The following is a 22,761-nucleotide window of genomic DNA, read 5'->3' on the forward strand; positions in this document are numbered from 1 at the left end:
TTCCGCCTGTGATGCTGCGCTCTCACCAAAAGCATTGTGAATTCTTTGCGCAAGTAGATTCCATGCAAAGTCAAAGTGGGCTTTCCACAACATGTTTAAATAGTGGTTATTAAAAAATAGTGGTTATTTCTTCCATGGTGGATAATGGAAATTATAACTTTGCAACGCGAGTAAAGCGTTCACACGCTTTCTGTGTGAACGCAGTATTAGGGATTGGAAACAATGTTTTGGGGGGCTGTTAAGAGAAATTTAAAGAAGTTACACTTGGTTTATATTTGCCGTAATGAAGCCGGTACAAGGTCTTTGCGACATAAAAATAAAGTCCTATTGGCTTTCGGGTCTTGCATGAAGGCTCAGTTTGGTTGTTTAACTATGTGATCGCTGCATGCGCACTCTGCGCTTTACAGACATGAATGTCACAAATAGTTCACTGATGAATGCATATTTCTGGGTTTGCTGCTTTAAATATATCTTGAATTGCCTTAGCAGTGACCACCAGTATGGCCTTTCAGCAGCTCAGCCAAAAGTGCTCCGTGAAGAAGTAGAAACTGTGGTAACAATGGGCAGCACCCCGATTGAGTTTCCTGAAAGAGAAAGCAAATGAACTTTTCGCAGATAAAGCTGTTTTTGTTATCTGAGCAGCATCATTTATTTATTTATATATATATATATATATATATATATATATATATATATATATAATCTCCATCCATCCATTATCACCCGCTTATCCGGGGTCGGGTCGCGGTGGCAGCAGGTTCAGCAGGCTGACCCAGGCCTCCCTCTCACCCGCAGCACTTTCCAGCTCATTCTGGGGGATCCCGAGGCGTTCCAAGGCCAGCCGGGAGATATAATCCCTCCAGCGTGTCCTCGGTCTTCCCCGGGGCCTCCTACCAGTTGGACGTGCCCGGAAAACCTCTAATGGGAGGCGTCCAGGAGGCATCCTGACTAGATGCCCGAACCACCTCAGCTGACTCCTTTCGACACGAAGGAGCAGCGACTCGACTCCAAGCTCCCCCTGATGTCCGAGCTCCTTACCCTATCTCTAAGGCTGAGCCCGGCCACCCTACGGAGGAAGCTCATTTCGGCCGCTTGTATCCGAGATCTCGTTCTTTCGGTCACGACCCAGAGTTCGTGACCATAGGTGAGGGTTGGAACGTAGACCGACCAGTAAATGGAGAGCTTTGCCTTCCGGCTCAGCTCCCTCTTCACTAAGACGGACCGGTACAGCGCCTGTTTTACTGCTGCAGCCGCACCGATCCGCCTATCGATCTCCCGCTCCACCTTACCCTCACTCGTGAACAAGACCCCGAGATACTTGAACTCCTTCGCTTGGGGTAGGCAGTTTGCCCCCGCCTGGAGGGAGCAATCCGCCGGTTTCCGGCAGAGCACCATGGCCTCAGATTTGGAGGTGCTAACTCTCATCCCTGCCGCTTTGCACTCGGCTGCAAAACGCCCCAGTGAATGCTGGAGGTCACGGTCCGAGGAGGCAAACTAGACCACATCATCCGCAAACAGCAGAGAGGCGATCCCGAGACTCCCAAACCGGATCCTCTCCGCCCCCTGGCTGCGCCTAGATATCCTGTCCATGAAGGTCACGAACAGGACCGGTGATAAAGGGCAGCCCTGGCGGAGGCCAACACCCACCGGGAACGTGTCTGACTTACTACCGAGGAGACGAACACAGCTCCTACTGCAGGCGTACAGAGACCGGATGGCCCGTGCCAACGGGTCCGGCACCCCGTACTCCCGCAGCACCCCCCACAAAACCCCCCGAGGGACCCGGTCGAAAGCCTTCTCCAGGTCTACAAAGCACATGTAAACTGGTTGGGCAAACTCCCAGGACCCCTCCAGTAATCTTGCGAGGGTAAAGAGCTGGTCCACTGTTCCACGACCGGGACGGAATCCGCACTGTTCGTCCTGAATCTGAGGTTCGACAAGCGGTCGGAGCCTCCTCTCCAGCACCCTGGCATAAGCTTTTCCCGGGAGGCTGATCAGTGTGATACCACGATAGTTCGAGCACACTCTCCGGTCCCCCTTCTTGAAGATGGGAACCACCACCCCGGTCTGCCAGTCCATGGGCACTGTTCCCGACTCCCATGCGACACTGAAAAGGCGTGTCAACCAAGACAGCCCAACAATGTCCAGCGCTTTCAGCATCTCAGGGCGGATCTCATCCACCCCTGGCGCCTTGCCACCAAGGAGCTTTTTGACTACCTTAGCGACCTCTGCCAGGGATATGGGTGAATCCACCCCAAAGTCTTCCGGCGCTGCCCCCTCTCCGGGGGACATGTTGGCCGGGTTTAGGAGTTCCTCAAAGTGCTCTTTCCACCGCCCGACGATGTCCCCAGTCCGGGTCAGCAGTTCCCCCCCCCTGCTGAGAACAGCCTGGGGTAGACCCTGCTTTCCCTTCCTGAGCCGTCGGATGGTTTGCCAGAACTTCCTTGAGGCCAACCGAAAGTCCTTCTCCATGGCCTCCCCGAACTCCTCCCATGCCCGAGTTTTAGCCTCCGCGACCATCGTCGCTGCAGCCCTTCTGGCCCGCCGGTACCCGTCAGCTGCTTCAGGAGACCCCTGGGCCAGCCAGGCCCGAAAGGCCTCCTTCTTCAGTTTGACGGCTTCCCTCACCCCCGGTGTCCACCACCGGGTTCTAGGGTTGCCGCCACGACAGGCACCGATGACCTTCCGGCCACAGCCCCGAGCAGCCGCGTCCACAATAGAGGCCTTGAACAAGGTCCACTCGGATTCCATGTCCCCAGCCTCCCTCGGGATTTGTGAGAAGTTCTTCCGGAGGTGGGAGTTGAAGACCTCCCGGACAGGATCCTCTGCCAGACGTTCCCAGTTCACCCTCACTACACGTTTGGGCTTGCCAGGTCTCTCTAGCCGAGTCCCCCGCCATCTGATCCAACTCACCACCAGGTGGTGATCAGTTGACAGCTCTGCTCCTCTCTTCACCCGAGTGTCCAAGACATACGGCCGCAGATCAGATGATACGATTACAAAGTCGATCATTGATCTCCGGCCTAAGGTGTTCTGGTACCAGGTACACTTATGAGCCACCTTATGTTCGAACATGGTGTTCGTTATGGACAAACTGTGGCTAGCACAGAAGTCCAACAACAAAACACCATTCGGGTTCAGATCGGGCAAGCCGTTCCTCCCAATCACGCCCCGCCAGGTTTCTCTGTCATTGCCCACGTGAGCGTTGAAGTCTCCCAGGAGAACTATGGAGTCGGCAGGCGGCGCCCTTTCCAGGACCCCTACCACCGACTCCAAGAAGGCCGGATACGCCGAAATGCTGTTCGGTGCATAAGCACAAACAACAGTCAGAGCCTTACTCCCCGCAACCCGTAGGCGCAGGGAGGCGACCCTCTCGTTCCCCGGGGAAAACTCCAACACAGCGGCGATCAGCCGGGGGCTCATGAGTATCCCCACTCCCGCCCGCGCCTCTCACCCTGGGCAACTCCAGAAAAGGACAAAGTCCAACCCTTCTCCAGGAGCTTGGTTCCAGAGCCCATGCTGTGCGTGGAGGTGAGCCCAACTATATCTAGCTGGTACCGCTCCACCTCCTGCACCAGCTCCGGCTCTTTGCCCGCTAGTGAGGTAACGTTCCACATCCCTAGAGCTAGTCTATGCTGCCGGCGATCGGCCCGCCCAGGTCTCCCGCCTGGCCCGCCGCCCGGTCTACATAGCACCCGACCCCGATAATTCTCCCTGCGGGTGGTGGGTCCACAGGGTGACTGCTGCTCCATGCTGTTCTTTCGGGCTGAGCCCGACCGGGCCCCATGGGCGAAAGCCCGGCCACCAGACGCTCGCCAACGAGCTCCCCTCCTGGGTCTGGCTCCGGGAGGGTGCCCCGGTTTCCCTTGTCCGGGCAAGGTGGCTACAATCCGTGGGCTGCTTATCATCAGGGTTTGTTGAACCGCTCTTAGTCTGGGCTCTCCCCCCGAGACCTGTTTGCCTTGGGAGACCCTACCAGGGGCTGACGCCCCGGACAACATAGCTCCCAGGATCACTGAGCCACTCAAACTCCTCCACCACGTTAAGGTGGCGATTCATAGGAGGACAAGTGTATGTATGTATGTATGTGTGTGTGTGTATATATATATATATATATATATATATATATATATATATATATATATATATATATATATATACATACATACATACATACATACACTTTTGTGTGTGTGTATATATATATATATATATATATATATATATATATATATATATATATATATATATATATATATATATATGTATATGAGCGAGAATATGTAAAGACAAGATTTTCATCCTTCCCAGTGTGGGAAATGTTGGGAGCTTTCTTGTTGAACCTGTATCGTCTACCTGTTCAAATACCTGAGGTTGGGTTCCCATCCATGTCATTTTGTAATTACACCACCCAGCTTGACTCATGTCTTTGTTTCTATTGGCTACTGTCACTTTAGATGTCAATAATACAGGCTCTGCACTCATCTTGATGTCAAGTTTCATCTTACATCCTGAAAACGTTCCTACTCAAAGGCTAATTTCGCAGTGGAGACAACACTCTGTGAAATTGGTCCAGTATTGAGCCTCAAAACAGGCAGCAATGTCGTCCTTCGGTGCAATTACGCATGGTTAATGTACGTCTACTAAAAGTGCTTGACAGGCTCAGATTGTTATCATACATACATTTTTCTTTTTGTTTGTTATTGTCTCTAACCAAGCATTTTACTGATACAAACTTGTACAAACACTGGCTGTGTATGACGATGTTTACAATGCCATGGATAAGAGCTAAATCTCCCTAAAGTTTGTTCATAAAGTCGATTCATAAAGTCGATTTTAATATTCCGTTTATTACAGCCTCATCAATTCTGAAGTCATAAGGCCAGTACAATTTTAAAAAAAACTTTATGCAGCTGTCAAAATATAAATAGGACACCATGCAGAGGTCTGCAGTTTGGCTTTGGTTTGTGAACATAAAGAAGAATAGGTGCACAGAGTGTTTCAACAAAGGAATGCAGAAAGCCTTTTACAATTTGGGCAAACCTTCAACATATTATAGCTGAGACAGGTGTACTGTCTTATGTTACTGTCCGTTTGACACACAGAAGAAATGTGCCAGTTACGTGAACAAGACCAGACGGACATGGTGTGTCTGCCCTCGATGCAATAAAGATTTAAATCAAGTCAGTGTGGACATCAAACAACTAATTGTTTAGGGTTATTATCAGTCATTTTCTGCTCCACAATAATTAAACAAATCATTTGAAAAATCCAAATACATTAAGACCATGTGACTGTATATCCCATGTTTCCCTGTCATGTCTGAATCAGCTGTCTATCTTATTTAATTAAATGACATAAGATTTGGTAAATGGACTGTACTTATATAGAGCTTTTCTAGTCTTCCAACCACTCAAAGCACTTTAAAACTACATGTCATCATTCACCCATTCACAGACTGATGGCAGGGGCTACCTGCAGGAGCCATTTGGGGTTAAGTAGGGTTAAGCCCAAGGACACATCAACATGGACTGGGCCAGGGATCAAACTGCCGATCCTCTGATTGAAGGACGACCCTGCTTATCACTGAACCTCAAGCACATGTCTAGACACTGTTTGCTGCATCATACAGGTGACATGAGACCAAAAAGAGACCTGATACTGATTTTCTTGAACTGGACTGTCTTCTATCTGAAATTAAAACAAACAAAAGAGTATCTGCGTAGTATAATAGCTGAGGGGAATGTCAAATTCTGTCTTGCACATCTTTTTATAATGGCAGCAAACAAGAAGGAAACATTACCCAGCAGTCCATGTGCTTGTTGTTTAGGCCACAAACAGTGAAAAGGGGAAGTTTTAGTCTCAAGTACATATGTCGTTGACGGTTGGCAGAGTAAACGCTAGTAAAGCAGTTACACTGGTGCACAGGTATGAAGGAGTGGCTCAGTGCTGAATGGTTGCCAGATCCACCTGTCTCTACCTCCCAGCCCCACCTGTTGGAATGAGGGAAGAGGGGGGTTGGAAATGGAAAGATAGGTGTGCTGCCTCAAACCTGCACAAGGTACATATTAATGAGACACTTGGTGAAACAGACACACATTGGATTAAGACCACATTTTTCACTCTGGTTTATTTTAGAAGTATATAAGGGATTGCTTGAGGAAGACACAAAGGTAGGACAGTTTTTTAAACTTCTGAGCCCGTCTTTGCCAGTCATTCTAAGATAAATGGCATCGGAATGAGAGCTGAATGCAAGTTTATGCTGTGGAGGTGAAAACGGGTCGATGTGTAATTTAGTTTGGGCTATAAGGTGTTCAAAGAAAATGAAAAAGCCATCAATTAAGTTGTTAAAGTGTGAATAGGAGATTAAAAATGGCATTTCAAAGCTGTGCAAATAAAAGATTAACTTGCATGCTTCGTGAAAAACGTTTGTTTAATAGCACAAACAGGACAGTATCAGTCACTATCAATTTGACTTTATTGTGTTTTATCTGCTGTCATTGGGATAGTCATTCTTACATACCCACTTTCTCTATTATTTAATTATTGTAAATGTAATCTTTCCAACGCAGTTGGCAATATGTTCTCAGCAAGAATGTCTGGTAAAAGGAACATCTAAAAAGTTTTGAACAGAAACAATAACAACCGAACAATACGCCTAAGATTAAATGAGTTATGACCAAAGAATGTGGAAGTGTGGAAAAGCATGTGCATACTTGCAATTTAGGACTTACTTTGGTTTATCGTTTTAGATTCTGGATAAGTTGCATGTCAGGTCACGGTGTTTGTCAAAGTGAAGTGTTTCTGTAAGTTCGAAATTTATGTATTGAATGGATGGATATATACAGCATGTAGGATTGATACAGACAGTGCACAATGATATGTCCATGTAAAAATTACTCGACTGTAACAATATAATCTAGAATTGGAAGTAACTGGATGTTTAAGTGTTCCAGGGATATTGCATGTGGATTATTTCTGACACTATATGATAGATTATAGTGATGACCTGCGGGAAGAAATTGTTCTTGTGTGTAGTTCAGTGCTCTTTTGCGCCTATTAGAGGGGAGAAGTTGGAACAGGTTGTGTGAAGGGTATGTGGACATGCAATGATGTTTCCTGCTATTACCTGACTCTGACGATGTCTTCAATAGAGGGCAGCGTGGCACCAGTGACTTTTCTGCTGTCCTGTTCTGTTTGGTGGCCAATCCAAACTACTGGATGATTGCAGTGTTGAACTGGATCAGCAGCACCTGAGGTAGGTTGAACATCCTGAGCCGGTGTAGGAAGTACATCTTCTACTTGGCCTTTTTGATGATTGTGTTTAAGACAACTTACCATCCTAGGAGATTGTGGATATCATGTCATTTAGGTAATTTCCAGGTGCTGCACAAACTTCTCCTACAGATGTAATCAGATCAACTTCAAATTTGGTTACACTATCTAAAACCCTTGGTGATAAAAAATAATTAAAAACTTTTAGTTGCATGGAGTTGCTGATTAAACAGGCTGTAGTAGCTCTAGTACCTTTTTTAATCTGGCCCAAATATGACATGTTCATAACAGCAAATAAAATAGCAGGACAGGACATATTCCATTTAAGAATTTTAAATAATAAAGGAAGTGAAAATGATAAAAATGAAAGTGTATTTAAGTGTATGTAAAGTGAAAAAAACTAATCATCTGGTCAGATTTCGACAAAAGGCCTACATAGCCGTGTATAATCAATGCTATGATTGCACCATGTAGTTTTCATTAATATCTTGCTGTAGGCTAATACTAATATTAATGCCATTTGTTAAGTGTTCAAAAAGCTGGTAAAAAAGGGTACATACAGATGTTTTATTTATTACTATTATAGATAAATATACCTGTATCGTATTTGTGGTATCATATCGTATATTTGTGGTATTGTATCAAATTCTGGTATTGTAAGTATCGGGTATCATGATATTTATGGCAGGTATCGTGTCAAAGATAGAATTTTGAATCAGTCATAGCGCCATCTCCTGGTAACAGGAAGTTAAAATCTCGATACTTTGGCTTGGTAGATCAACATCAAATCTCTTGGTAGATCAACATCAAATCACTTCCACACAAATGTAAGATGTTCATAAAACCAGCCGACAAGGCTTTTGATGTTTTGTGTGGCGACCCATTCTTCGCAGTAAACAACGAAGATGCTTTTGTAACTAATCTTGGCAGACACATTTAAAGTTCTAAATATAGTTAACTGATATGATTGTAATGATTCAGAGTGGAAAGTCGGCTCGATAGCGCCCCCTATAAAATTTAGACAAATCAGCCCTCGAGTACGTTTGACATAGATATACAAAATTTAGTAGGTCCATGTATCACATGTAGACCTAAAAGAAAGTCTCTTGGGACCATACTCTAAACCGTACCAGAAGTCGTCTATTTTGAGTTTTGTGTGACTTTCCGTTAATTGTTGTCTTTCTTGGCACTATAAGTTAACAAACTCCTCCTAGAGAATTTATCAGATCCACTTCACGGTCAGTACAATCTAAAGACCTTAGTGATTAAAAGAGCTTGAGGCTTCATGGAGCGGTGTGGACGTAGCGGTTATTTTACATGGTTCGCGATCATACATCAAGCTGTTGTAAAACTGTCCCAAAGTTGACATGCTTGATAAGTCATGGCTTGAAGAATTCTGCATGCCAATATTAACTCAGTCATAGCGTGACCTACTGGGAAACCATGGCCATACACAAGATTTCAGAAATATAGAGGTCCAAACACTGAGCGCACTAGGGGTGTTCAGGGTGAGACCTTTTGCAGCAAACATATCTATTTAAACATGTTTGGAGATCTAAACATTAACTGACAGTAGTTTTACAGCAATGTCAGTAGGCATCACTATAAATTACCTGAAAAGCAGTAAACAATGAGATACAGGTTGGATGTTGCAATGACTGATCTACACTACATACTGAAAATGCAGAAGAGGCTAAAACTGTTTACAAAACATCTGCAAATGAAAACTCAGTGTATAATTTAAGTGTTCAAGTAACAGTAAATTCACCCCACTTTTCTCTTTTATTCCTCGCTTGTCTTCGCCAATGTGTATTACCATATTACTGTCAGACCCTCCAGCACAAGGACACAGTTTGTTTGGAGACCTGCATTTACTTCGACAGTCTGTTATTACAAACACTAGAGCACATTCATAGTAGTCAGAGATGCACTCAAAACATTCAAGGTTTAAGCCCTTGCAAAATTACTTGATGACGCCACTGCTCCACGCATGAAGAGTGTCTGATGGTCAAGCAAGTCACAGGTCGCCTCAACCAGCATCCAGCAAGTGCCCTCAACGTGCGAGGGCCCGATCAATGAGGTTTAATTATTATTATTATTATTATTATTATTATTAGGGCCTGAGAACTGACGTAGTCAGAGCGGAGGACCTATTGTTCTTCGATTCTTTATTATTATTAGGATCACCGACAACCACACAGTAATGGTAAATGAACCTGCACTTTTCTAGTATTCCACCCACTCAAAACCCCACATGTTAACTACATAATTTTACACTTTTTTCTACACCCATTCATACACTGATGGGAGGAGCTAAGGTTCCACCCGCACATCAGCAATAACTAACATTCATACACCATAGGCATAACTACGGGAGCAATTTTGGGTTTAAGTGTCTTGCCCAAGGATACATCGACATGGGCTAGCGGAGCCGGGGATCGAACCGCCGATCTTCTGATTGAAGGACGACCCTGCTCACCACTGATCCACTGTCGCCCAGTTTGTACAAGAAGTAGTGGACTGTTTGCAAAGAATAATTTCCGGCCTCACTCCATGCAGGAAAGAAACGTCTAACTTGCGGGCACGTTGCTGGGTAAGCTGGCACCCCGCCAGTAGCCCCCGACCCACGCAAAGGTGCGAGGGCCCGTACATCGCTGCTTGCAGCTTTTGGGGTATTAAAAACACGGCTTCTTTCGCCACTTTTGTTTCCTTGTTTCCTCACTGCTTGTTCACTGAAAATTTGCAAGCCTAACATTTTTAGAACTATCCAAATAATCGAGCAACTAAGCAAAACATACCACAACAGTCTGGCCGACTGAACAGATGTGGCGTAGATGAAAGCCTGTGAAAATCTCAAAATGAAAGTTTATTATTCTATCTTTAAGAATGTCAAAGTGTATCTATGTATAATGGAAAGGTTTGTAACCATGGATTGTTGGTTTAGTTTTATTTTTTGAAATCTTTTAATTTTATGGATATCCTTGAGTTTAATATAAGCTTTTTGGGAATCTAAACTTCCACTACACGCACATTTCATTCTGTAAATACTTTTTTGTCTTTTGTCTCTTCAGCTCAGATAATTAACCAGTTGCTGACATCTCTTCAAAGCTAACATGTTTTCTTTTGTCTCACTTCTTTTATTTTTTTATTTCCAGATGTTTCGGAAAAAAGCATCTTCCTCCTTGAGAATGAGAAGAATGCTAGATGAGAAAGGTGCTAGATATAATAATTGATTTCTTTTATCTGTAGAAAAAAGTGTAAAATTATGTAGTTGTTAACATTCAGTGTTGTCAGAAGAAACCACATGATTGTCAATGCAACGCCCTCTAAAAACAAAAACAAAATTATAATAAACATAAAAACATAAAAAGCAAATGAAGACAAATGTGAACACAATTTAAATGTATGTGAATAGGTCAAATCACATTTTTTTCACATGCTTCTCAAGATTGGAAAGAAGATGTTATACACAGGCTCTTTTAAAAGAGGAAATTATCCTCTTTATTTGCACCTTTTTTAAAGCAAAAACATCCCAGGTGGTTTCAACTTTGACAACATCGGATATGCAACTGGCAACGCATTGCTTGTTTTGTGACTGACTTGGTGTTTAATTTAAGCCAAATTGCAAATTGTTCTTTCCTCCCAGCTTCTCCAATGACAAAGTGTTCTACTTTTGTATAGGCCCAATTGTAAACTTTTTGATAATATCACATTTGATTTCACCTTGTGATTATATATTGGCATTTTTCTCTCTCGTTCTTGCCATCTAATAGATTAAATAATAAACTGATTAATTGAAAAAAAAGGTCACATTGTCGAGGAACTTCTGGTAATGCTCAAACATTTCATTCAATCCTGTGACACTGCATTTACATACAATATGTTAGTACGTTTATTCGTCAAGATTATTCTTTACACTGTAAGCATCATTGTTTAGTCATCAAATCAGTTTGTTTCAATGCAATCAATGCTAACATGTGTTCCATATTAATGTTAATCTTTTAGGATTAACTGACATAACACAACTGTCAGTCTTTATTCTTTGGTTAAAATGTAAGTTTTGATATTTGTGTTCTTTTTTTTTTCTTTAGTAGTATGGGTTTAAGCTTTGGGGTTTTGTTTTGGTTCAGAATTTGTTCATCCTCCAGTCTCGTTCTGCAAGGGGGACAGGGATGGTGGTGGATGATCCACATGCATCTTCAACCTTAATGCCTTCCGTCCCTTTAGTTTCTTGTCCTCTCTTTCCTCTCCCTCTCTTGGATAGTTTCTCTTTACATTCGTTCACATTCTTGACCCTTGTAAAACTCTAATTATCATCCCTTTGTCACTGCTTCCCTGTCTTCTTTCGCTTTCTTTTCACATTCTCCTTTTCTCAGAGAGTATTGATCGTGGGCGTAGCTTGTCCTTCCATGAGGTGCGTGGACAGCGTCAGGCAGAGATGAGGGCCGCGAACGAGGAATCGTCAAACAACAGTGTAGGAGGTTGTGGCAGCACCGTTCTGCAGCGCCTCCTGCAGGAGCAGATGAACCGGAATTACGTGCTGCAACAGCTCAAACAACAACACGGAGGAGCAGGGGCTGGGGTTGGAGGAGGAGGTTACTCAGGGCAGGGACAGATAGGCCCCTCTGATGAGCACTCCATGACCCCGCACATTGCCCGTCAGGAGCCCCAGGGGCAGGAGCTGCAGACGGACAACTGCCTGGAGAAACTGGGCTCAACCCAAGTAGGAGAGGGCGGGAGCAATGGAGGGGGAGGAGGTTTAGTGACTGGAAGTAGAGGAGCAGGAGGTGGCAGCAGTGGAGGTGGTGGGAGCGCACAAGGTCAGTGCCCAAACCTCGAGGACCTCCCTACGTATGAAGAAGCCAAAGTGCAGTCACAATACTTCCGTGGGCATGGTCTTCCTCCTCAGCCTCAGCAGCATAACAATCAGTCCCAGCAGCCTCCCCTCCCCGCTTCAGTAGGCACCGCCTTCTACGTCACCGGGCTGACTAGTGCCAAGGTGCGCACTGAAGGTCGCCCCATGGTGCAGCGAGTGAGTGGAATAGGGAGGGTGCACCAGGATGATGGGCTGAAGGATCTGAAGCAAGGACATGTTCGGTCTCTCAGTGAAAGACTTATGCAGCTGTCTCTGGCCACTAGCGGCGTAAAGGCCCACGCTCCTGTCAACAGCGCCCCACTCTCCCCCCAGCTGCCAAGGCCAGGGCCGCCAGGTGACTACTACAAGCCGCAGCACCGCGGTCCGCCTCCAGACTACCCCATCAAAGAAATAGGCTCTCCCACCAAGCAGCAGGAGTCTGGAAGACATTTTTACCAGGAGCAGCAAGGGAGGGAGCACTTGAGGGAAGTGCCTCACGTCAGATACCAGCCCCCGCCTGAGTATGGCTCATTTAGGTAAGGATCATTCATACAGACACCCAGCCCTTCACCTACATACAAATATATGCACTTAGAGATGCTTGATAATAAAGATTTGTAATATAATAAATACAACTTTAACAATGACAAACAGTATCAAATATCTGTATGTAATGTGAAAGGTGTCGCCGAAAGTTTTAAACCCAGAGAATAATGACACAGCTCTGCTTGAGGAATTTGTGCTCTTACAGCTAAATGATACATGACCTTAGAAGCTGAAGGACTGATTCACTGATTGAACTGTCACCCATGGATCTGGAAAACGCACAACCAGGACATTGATTTTACATCATACTCTGCTCAATCAAAGTAATATAGGAGTTGAGCCAAGTTACAGCATGTGAATGTGCATTCAACGAATTACAATTTGCCTTTCAGGGCTGTGGATCACTTAAAGGCTTTTTTTTCCATCTTGCCTGATATGAGCCTGTGTGCCCATCAGTTGATCTTCGCAATGTTAATAACAAATTACCAAAGTCAGTCTATCCCTTTCCATCTGTAGCATTGATATATGTTTTTTATTTAGACTGCTTCAACACGTGCCCTCCATTCACCCATTTAAACACAAACACACACCATCAAACCATCAACTCACCAACTAATGGGATCAGTGGTCGTCTTGTTCGATCTCCTGAGCCATGGGTTCATACCTTTGCGCTCGTCTAGGGCACCGATAGGATTCTAGCCAGGTCTTAAGCTTAAAATAATTTGAGTTTATCTGCGAATACAATTATAAAAGTAGCCTGTTTGTGCAGGGGGCTGTGACAATCAGTTCTCAAAACATATAGTTCCATGTGGATAACATGTTTGTTGAAAAATAAGTTTGTGCAAATAAGTGAGCCCATGTAGACATGGGCTAGCAGAGCAGCAGTGGATCGAACCGCCGATCCTCTGTTTGAAGGACGACCCTGATCACCACTGAACCACAGTCGCCCACCATAGAATACTCTGTTAATGTCCTGTTTAAAAACGTTACTAAAGAAAAAGTAATGAAACAAAAGTAAAGTAGTAGTAGTCATCCAAAACATTATATATATTATGTTAGTCATATATACTGCATGTATTGATGCATGTTACTCACTCTAATGTTGCAGCTGATAAAGGTCTAATTAATCTTAATTTCTTTGTGTACTGCTGGGTTGTTTACTCTATAATACAGTTTGTAACAAGATTTTAACAAAATGGTCCATGTTTAATTTTTATTGAAATAACAACCTGTTGTGACTCCTCACTTTCAAGTACACCAGATTGCTCCATCAGACAAAAACAAATAAAATATGCAATCACTTTGTTAGAACAATTCAAATAAGTTATATCTGTGCAGAATGAACCTGTTTTGCACTTAATATCTTTTCAAGATATTAAGTGCATATTAATATTAAGTGCAACCTGTAAAAAACTAAACAAAACAAGTTCAAATATTTGGCAATTTAAAAGTTGTACTGAATGTTACACTGTATATCTTTAAACATGTAACAACAGCAGAAAAGCCGACTAAAGGAGGCAGGACGTGGCGAGTCGCTAAGAATCTTGGCCGTTGCGCATGTGTAACCTGTTATCGCCGTAATGCTGGAAAGATAATTTCTAATAATTCCCACTGACATGTTTTGATAACATTTCTGCTAGCTGTTTTCTCATTGAGTCAGATTTGAATGCAATTAGCAAAGTCAACCTATAACACTTACATCAACATAAGACACCAGCTGAGGCTAAGAACAGTGTAAACACACAGCTGATCTCTCCTCAGGTCCAGTAAGGAGGGTTCTGTTTACATCCAGAGGCCCCTTCATCAGCACAGTCCTACCTCCTCTGTCACCTCTGTGGGATCCTTGTCCCGCACCCAGTCCTCCACCCTAAACAACATGCTCAGTGCCACCCACTCCTCCCATGCCTCCTTCCCTCACCAGTACCCGCAGAGCCAGGGAGAGCCCTTCCCTAGCATGGGACTCCATAGTTTGCAGAGTCCAAGCTCCCACCAAGCAGGCGAGCCCTTCACACTGGGGCCCATTCACTCGACACATCCAAGAACTATCGGTTTACCTCACGACCCTTACGGCTCCACCCCGAGGATGCACCATCAGTATCAACACCAACAACAACAACAACAACAACAACAACAGCAGCAGCAGTTCCAAGGACCTCCACCTCCCCAGCCCCAGACACCAGTCCAGGCTGGACATTTCTCTCACCCTTACTCCTTCTACCACCTGCAAAGGGAGCCTGTCAGCATGATGGTGCGTGCCCATCAGATGATAGATGTGCTAAAGGAGGAGAACAGGATGCTGAGGCAGGAGATGGAGGCCTGCCGCGAGAAAGTCACTAAGTTGCACAAGGTAAGCTTTAAATGATTGGTTAATATAGGTTTAAGTCTATCATAAAACAAGACTGACATGCCCAAATGTTCAAATATTGAATTGCTGTAATTGTTTCACCTGTCCATACTGACCAAAGAGTAAAAAGCTAAAAGCAGTTTCAATATATGTGATGGGGAACAAAATCCACAGATCTGTGTAAAAATGTATCTATGGTTAAATATAATTTAGCAGCAGTGCTAAAGTTGCTTTAAAATAAATTAACTGCAAAATTAATGTGATGTTAAGCAAACACATGTATGCTATCAAGGGCGATGAAACTCAGACATTTTCTCTAATTTATAAGGGGAAACGGGACACATTTTGGATCTTGCAAAGTAGAGTGGGAAAAAAACAGCTGCATAAGTGTAATATGCTGTGTCCTTCAAATATACAATATTTCAGCACTACAACTATCATGCTAATTCAATTGTTATTGTGTTTGCAGTGCTGGTGTTTATCATGTAAATTTGATGACATGCTTTACAGTGCAAAGGGCTAACAGTTGAAGTACAGGTGAATAATTAATTCAACCCACTTTTTTTGGACAAACACATGATCATTTCTTTGTGCTTCGATAGAAATATGTTAGACTTTAGATTCTTAGTTTAAGACCAAAACACCCATACATGGCAGGGTGAATAGTGAAGACCAGATCAGGCTGTAAACGGTGTTTAGGTGAGGCCAGTTTTGACCCATGTCAATAGTTGGATGTGAATATGGATATACAGTATAGAAATAAATTAAACATTTGGATAAATGTTGTATACATCTCCCTGTCTTTGCTCTGTTTCTTTAATTTCTTCTGTGTCTGTGGGCAGTTGGAAACAGAGATCCAGCTGGTATCGGAGGCATATGAAAACCTTGCCAAGTCTTCCTCCAAGAGGGAAGCCCTGGAGAAAACCATGAGGAATAAACTGGAGTTGGAGGTGCGCCGGCTGCACGACTTCAACAGGGACCTCCGAGGTGAGAGAGCAAGGAGGTGCATTAACCATGCAATAACTGTGGAAATCAGTCTTTTTGCAAATTCAACATATTACTCCTCAGGTGGAACCGGCATTCATTATATGTTTTAAGCATAAATTGAAAAACAAATGCGTATTGGGGGAAGAGGGTTGACAGGTTAAATGTGCCCAATATTTCCACTGGATTCAATTCATTTCAGATTATTTTGTATAGCCCAATATCACAAATTACAAATATGCCTCAGAGGGCTTTACAATCTGTACACATACGACATCCCTGTCCCAGGGCATCACATTGGATCAGGAAAAACTCCCCAAAAATAACCTTTCACAGGGAAAAAAGGGAAGAAACCTGGAGTCACCACTAAAGCTTATTGAAAGGTGTATTGGCCCATTGTAATGACCAATAATGATTTTAAAATGCCATTGTTCTTTGTGTACATGCACAATTATTACGTTTATTATGGTCTAGTTTTATTAACGCTATTTTGGAAAAACTGACTGGTTTATTTATTTATTATATCACAAACATCATATTATAAACATCATATCATGAACATTCATAACGAACGGGAGTCTTGAAAAAGGCATTTTTTGTGAGCAATGATGGCAAAAAATCTTTATCTCTGGAAGATATATTGTCTCAGATGTTCAAGTTATTATGTCATAAGTACAAGATTATCTCCCATCTAAGGTCAAGATGAACTTAATTAGTTAATTTATTTATGAATGCAAATTTGCACTGAAAAAACACACTTCCTGCAATTAGATTAATTGTTCAGATAAAATCACAATCCATGTAAACCTATGAGGCGAGAAAACAGACTCTGGAAAAGGAGCAAAGTTAGTAATGTGCATTAATGGTGCATGAATTCATACAGCAGGAAATATAGAAAAGTGGGCATCATGGCAGGAGGCAGGATCCAGGAGGCAGGACTGGCTCCAGACAACCACAATCCATGTAAACCTGTACAAAGACTCCAGGGAAGAAGCAGAGTTAGTAATGTGCATTGATGGGACATTACTTCATTTACATGTATTATTAATTCATAGAGAAGAGGAGAGAGGGGCTCAGTGTATCCTAAGATGTCCCCCAGCAGTCTAGACCTATAGCTGCATATCAGGGGCAACTATTGTAGGGGGTGCTACTGAGCCCCCTTGCTGATCTCAAGCACCTCAAACATATCTGGTTATGACATTTAGGACTTTATTTGTGTGTGACAAGTTTGGTTCTGTTTCGAGTATTTGTAGCCCCTCAAAAACGCTTTATTTTTTAATGCCGAGGAATGAGGCCCTAATGAGAAAATAGTTTATCCAATCAAAACAAAACTCGTAGGATATCTTACATGATAATGTCAAACCAATTATGTAAAACTATTCTGAAATCACTCAATAGGTGGCGCCAACCGTTCCAATCCTGTGCATGTGAAAAACATGTCCCCATTATGCCAAGACTTGTCTCGTGGGACTTTAAATGTACAGGCTACGTATGTCATGATAAAAGAAGTGTGTGATTTGCCTTAGTCATTATAGAGAACTAAACCAACTAATGTGATGTTCCTCAGCTTAGTGAAGCCCCAAAACCAGCTTGTAGCTGTCTGCAATTTTTATAATATCCTTTGAGCTGCTTCCTCTTTTTGAACAAAAGAGCTGCTTATGTCTATATTTTCTGCTCATTTTACTGTGTTTTTCCCAACTCTTGTCTTTTGTTTAAAAGAGCGCATGGAGACAGCCAATAAACAGCTCACTGCTAAAGAGTGTGACTGCTCAGAGGACAACCGCAAAACTATCTCCCAGCTGCTTGTACAGAGTGAGTGCCACACATGTCATCTCTTAGCTGCCGTCAAATTCAACATGCTACCCCCAGGCGCTTTTCAGGCATGACAACACATGTATCTGACTAGATGGGTCTGAAGAAACACAACAAATCTAGTTCTAATATCTTTCCAATTCAAATTTTACACAAGTGATTTATGCTGTGCATAACCACTAACCTTTAAAAAAAAAAACAAGAAGGAAAGTCAATGTGTTTGTACATGTGTTCAAGATAAAGAGACGATCCGTGAGAGGGAGAAGCTGGAGATGGAGTTGAATGCGCTGCGTTCAACCACAGAGGACCAGAGAAGACACATCGAGATCAGAGACCAGGCACTCAACAACGCCCAGGCCAAAGTGGTCACGCTTGAGGAGGAGGTAATAACATCACTCTTACTGGATATAATCACGGTTGGATTTGGGTTTGACTTGTTGCCATTTTAATCAGAATCAGAAAATCCTGATTGAGATAAAGTAGGCTAGGTGAAGCTGAACTATTCAGAAACACACAATCTTAACATCTCAGGCCAGTTATTTCTTGTTGATTTATATCTGAAATATGTAAGACAACCTTTTACATTTCACATGCATCTCTCTGGTCTTGGCCTCGTTCAGAAGCAGGTGATTTCTACCCGCCCACTCCACAAAGTATCCACTACTGCCCTGTACTCCTCCTCCCATCCTTCCTTAATACACCCGATCACTGCAGAATCATCAGAGAACTTCTGCAGATGGCATGACTCGATGGCATGAGTTGTACTGGAAGTCAGTGGTGTACCAGATGAACAGGAAGGGAGACAGAACAGTTCCCTGTGGGGCTCCAACATCATTTCAACTGTACTACTTCTCTCTCAACAGTCTCCTGATTCTGGAGACTGTGGAGAGAGAAGTAGTAAAGTTGAAGTTACCATTTTAATTAGCCTATGAACAGCCAGCATGATAGTGCTGAGTATTAGTGATAGGTCCTAGCAATTTAGAATAAGCCAAATAAAGGCTAAAACCTCTCATGAACGGAAAGTTAAAAAACAGTAAAGTTCTGCTCCATGTTAAAGTAACGTAGACCAAGCCAAGCAGTTCATGTGTTGCTTTTTATGTTCTGTAACTGTTGCACGGTGGAATTAGTAAACTAGCAGCTGGTCATGCCTGATGAAGCTGTCCTGCTGTAAATCAGGGTTTATTGTAATTATATGTACAGGTTTTTGTCAGCACACACTTGTCAGTGAGGTCATCCAGATCTGTCTAAAAAAAAAAACACAATTTAGTTAAGTCAAAGCAGGCCTGTAACTTGTTTATTTATTTCTGCAGCTCAAGAAAAAGCAGGTATATGTGGAAAAGGTGGAGAGGATGCAGCAAGCTCTGGCTCAGCTCCAGGCAGCATGTCAGAAGAGAGAACAACTTGAGCACCGCCTCCGTATTAGACTGGAGAGAGAGCTTGAGTCACTACGTATGCAGCAGGTAACACCCTAGTCCTATGCTGGTTCACGTTTACATAGTCTCTTTATTCGTTGATGGTCTATCAGGTTGTGCTTATGGCCATAATAAATACTATTTATTTATTAGGCTGTGGGATATATTTTACAAATATTTGTATATAAATCTTCATCACTCTACTTGAAAGTAGAAAATAATATAATAGCTAATATATTATACAAGACCCTCAGCTCACAGATGTGTATATCTGTCTCAGTAGCTTTAAACATTTGATTGATGCTCACTCAGCTCAGTTGGTGAATATAGTGGAGCATGCATTCAAGTTCAACATATAAAGTTGAGAAGTGATAAGTTAATTTTGTGTTCACTTTTTCTCATACTAACAAATAATTGAAGATGTTTTAACACTTTTCTCCCAATAAAAAATATTTTAATTAAAGATCTTTTACAATTGAATGTTACATTAACAGAAAATCACTATTAGTTCTGGAAGGTAACACAGCTAGCAACATATTTAATGTTGAATCCACAAATTACATGTTCTGTCTCCCTCATGCTTCCCCTCTTCTCCCTCCCAGCGTCAGGGAGGCACTCAAAGCAGTGGTGCAGTGCCATCTGAGTACAATGCCACAGCGCTGATGGAGCACTTGAGGGAGAAGGAGGAGCAGATCCTGGCTCTGGAGGCTGACATGACCAAATGGGAGCAGAAGTACTTGGAGGAGAGCGTTATGAGGCAATTTGCCCTGGACGCCGCCGCCTCTGTCGCCACTGAGAGGTGCATGATCGTTATTGACATTTTATTATCTGAGCTATTGTTTCAGACACTGTTGCATCCCATATGTTCAATGTGAAAGGTTGGTTAATGTATAGTCATGCTACAACACAGGGTTGCACAACGTAATGCTAGTTGCAGTCCCTAAATACTACATAAGAAGAAAGAAAACAGAGGTAGGTAAATGAGCTGTTGTTGAGGTGGGTATTGTGTTTTAGTATACTCTAAGTGCTGTACAAACACTTCACCTCCCCAATATGCTCAGTAGATGGGAACCAGTGAAGTCTGGGTGGTTTTAATCACATACTGCAGAGCCCTCCTGTCCTGGGCCGTGCACAGCTCATGCCAGTCAGGATATTGCTCCTCTGTAAAAGTTGAGCAGGACCTGGCAGGTGAATTTTGACTTAAGTTTACTTAAAAAAAGCTAATTTTCTCCACCCCAGCTTCACTGATGTAGTGTGTGTGCATCTTCTTCTCCTTTTTTCTAAAATGAACAATCAGGTCCTTGGTTTTAGAAGTTGAGAAGTAGGTTGTTCTCTGAGCACCAGTCTGCAGGATTGTTGATTTTCCTGGTGATATTAATTCTCATCTTTGTTTGTAGTCCAGCCGATGATGGCGGACTACAAAGTTCTCTTTATGTCAGGGGTTGCATGCGTGCGTGTGTGTTTTTATGTTTCAGTCCTGTAGAGCTGCTGTCCACACTTGAATATTTGTATTCTTTTGTCACAATCTGAATTTATAAACTTATTTCAGGAGCTGCTTCCATGACACACTGGGGACTAATAAGTTATTTACCATATGCCAGTACAGGCTCAATAGGGCTTTGGATTATCCATGGCACTCAAACCGTTACGGCTGACCCTACAATGTTTTATGACCCCACATTTCGGGTTATGATCAGTTCATAGAGGACATAGAGACCCATGCAATTGCTAATGAACAAACTTAAAGAAGCTTTTCCTTGATATGCTCGGCCATGTAGTGACGTCACCTAGCCACCAAGACGAGTGACATGTGTCAAGAGGGACAGATGCACAGAGGGATGTATCCGGTCATTAAAAAAAACAAAAAACATCTTTCAGAATGTGATAATCAATCAAATACTTGTTTTATTCATTCTTTCTGTGCTGCCCGGTACCAAAGGTTGGGGACCACTGGTTTAGACCATGGCACCAATATACTTTTTTTGAAAGTCTACATGTGATACATTTTGAACATCTAGGTCAAACATACTGTGAAGGCTACATTGTCTACATTTTGTAGAGGGCACTATCGATCCCCTTTGCCACTCCCAAGCACCACAACCACATCAGGTAGCTACTTTTTGGACTTTAAATGTTTGTGTGAAGTTTGGTTATGTCTTGAGTAAAGTTAGCTTTTCAAAAACCCTTAGCTTTTTCATGGTGAAGAATGCATCGCCACAGTAATGGTACTCCATGAAGTCAAAGAGAGTGATTGTAATGTAAATTTGTGATTATGGGCTATACTAAATATATTGAATTGAAAGGCTTTGTCGGCCGGCCTTCTGTGTTGAACAATTGTGATGTGAATCCGATTGACCTATTAAGAGTAGCAAGAGTATAGAGACTTGCTATTTCCAGTAGGTGATGCTATTCCTATGATTTAAAATGGGCCTGTAGATGTATTCAAGCCTGGATTCTTATCAAACTACTACCTCACGTGCCACCTTCTAAGAGTTAACCAGTAGCCCAAGCACCTTGTTTTTGGTCTCAAAGACATACTAGAATAATATTAATAAGCACACACAGAACCACACACTGCCTCTGTGTATCACTGGTTGCCATGGTGAGAGAGCATGTGCTGATAAAGCTGCCCTGATTAGCTCCTTTGAAGCAGCTGTGTGTCCCTGACTAAGCTGGGTAATTCATGAAAAAGAACCTTTCAAAATGTGGAGGAAGTGTCCTTCCCTCCCTTTCCTTTCATTCCTTCCTTCCTTGTCTCCTTGACTGGCTTCCTTCCTTCCTGTGTGTGTATTAGTGCAGCGGTCCCCAACCCCCGGGTTGGTTGGTACCGGGTCGCGCAGAACGAGTGAATGAAGAAAAAAAAGTTTTTATCAAAGTCGTAAAAATGTTTTATTTTGAAAAAGGACCGGATACATCCGTCTGTGCATCTGAGCCTCTCACAAGGTCACGAAATACGTGACATCTCAAGAGGTTACGTATAAGTAAGCTAGCGAGCTATAGCAAACCCACAAGCGAGAGAAAATGAGTCAAAAAAAACAAACGTGTTTTGGAGAGCTTCTTTGCAAAGCGGGTTTTCTGCAATGACAGCGACGAAAACGAAGTCACAGGGCAGACTGGACATAACAAACACACTTCGGGTGTCGTCATCACCCATCATCCTAACCCACCCCGTGTGCTTCCAACATCAAAGGTTGCCATAGTGATAACTTAAAAAAAAAAGAGAAATAGTGAGAGACCGAGGGAGGAAGATAAATTAAAAGAGAGAGAGAGAGGGAGAAACCAGGGCACCAGGGTGAAGGGTAGACAAGATCTTAAGACTGGGAGTGGATTTTCTACCAAACCATTTAAAACCCTGTAAAAAAAAAAAGCATGATCAAATCACCAAAATACTACATTACATTACATGTCATTTAGCTGACACTTTTATACAAAGCGACTTACAATAAGTGCATTCAACCATGAGTGCAAACTCAGAACAACAAGAATCGGGAAAGTACAATTTCTTCAATAAAGTTAAACTTCAAAGTGCTATC

At 42.9% G+C, this 22,761-nt stretch overlaps 1 protein-coding gene across 10 annotated transcripts in view; it reads left to right on the forward strand.

The window, feature by feature from the left end:
* The window catches only part of amot (angiomotin), a 58,545-nt gene that overhangs the window by 8,828 nt on the left and 26,956 nt on the right, over positions 1-22,761 (forward strand). For 3 of the 10 annotated variants that reach the window (XR_004611039.1, XM_034549836.1, XM_034549842.1), the window contains exons 2-10: positions 7,155-7,258; positions 10,431-10,488; positions 11,652-12,666; positions 14,438-15,023; positions 15,863-16,007; positions 17,724-17,816; positions 18,054-18,199; positions 19,127-19,276; positions 19,831-20,027. Coding sequence is in view for 9 of the 10 variants with exons in the window: in XM_034549836.1 (XP_034405727.1) it covers positions 10,431-10,488; positions 11,652-12,666; positions 14,438-15,023; positions 15,863-16,007; positions 17,724-17,816; positions 18,054-18,199; positions 19,127-19,276; positions 19,831-20,027 (2,390 nt within the window). In the remaining variant the exon portion in view is untranslated. The other 7 variants (XM_034549841.1, XM_034549839.1, XM_034549837.1 and 4 more) reach the window with 7 other exon arrangements.

This window comes from Cyclopterus lumpus, chromosome 14 (genome assembly GCF_009769545.1).
Source record: "Cyclopterus lumpus isolate fCycLum1 chromosome 14, fCycLum1.pri, whole genome shotgun sequence".
Lineage (NCBI taxonomy): Eukaryota > Metazoa > Chordata > Actinopteri > Perciformes > Cyclopteridae > Cyclopterus > Cyclopterus lumpus.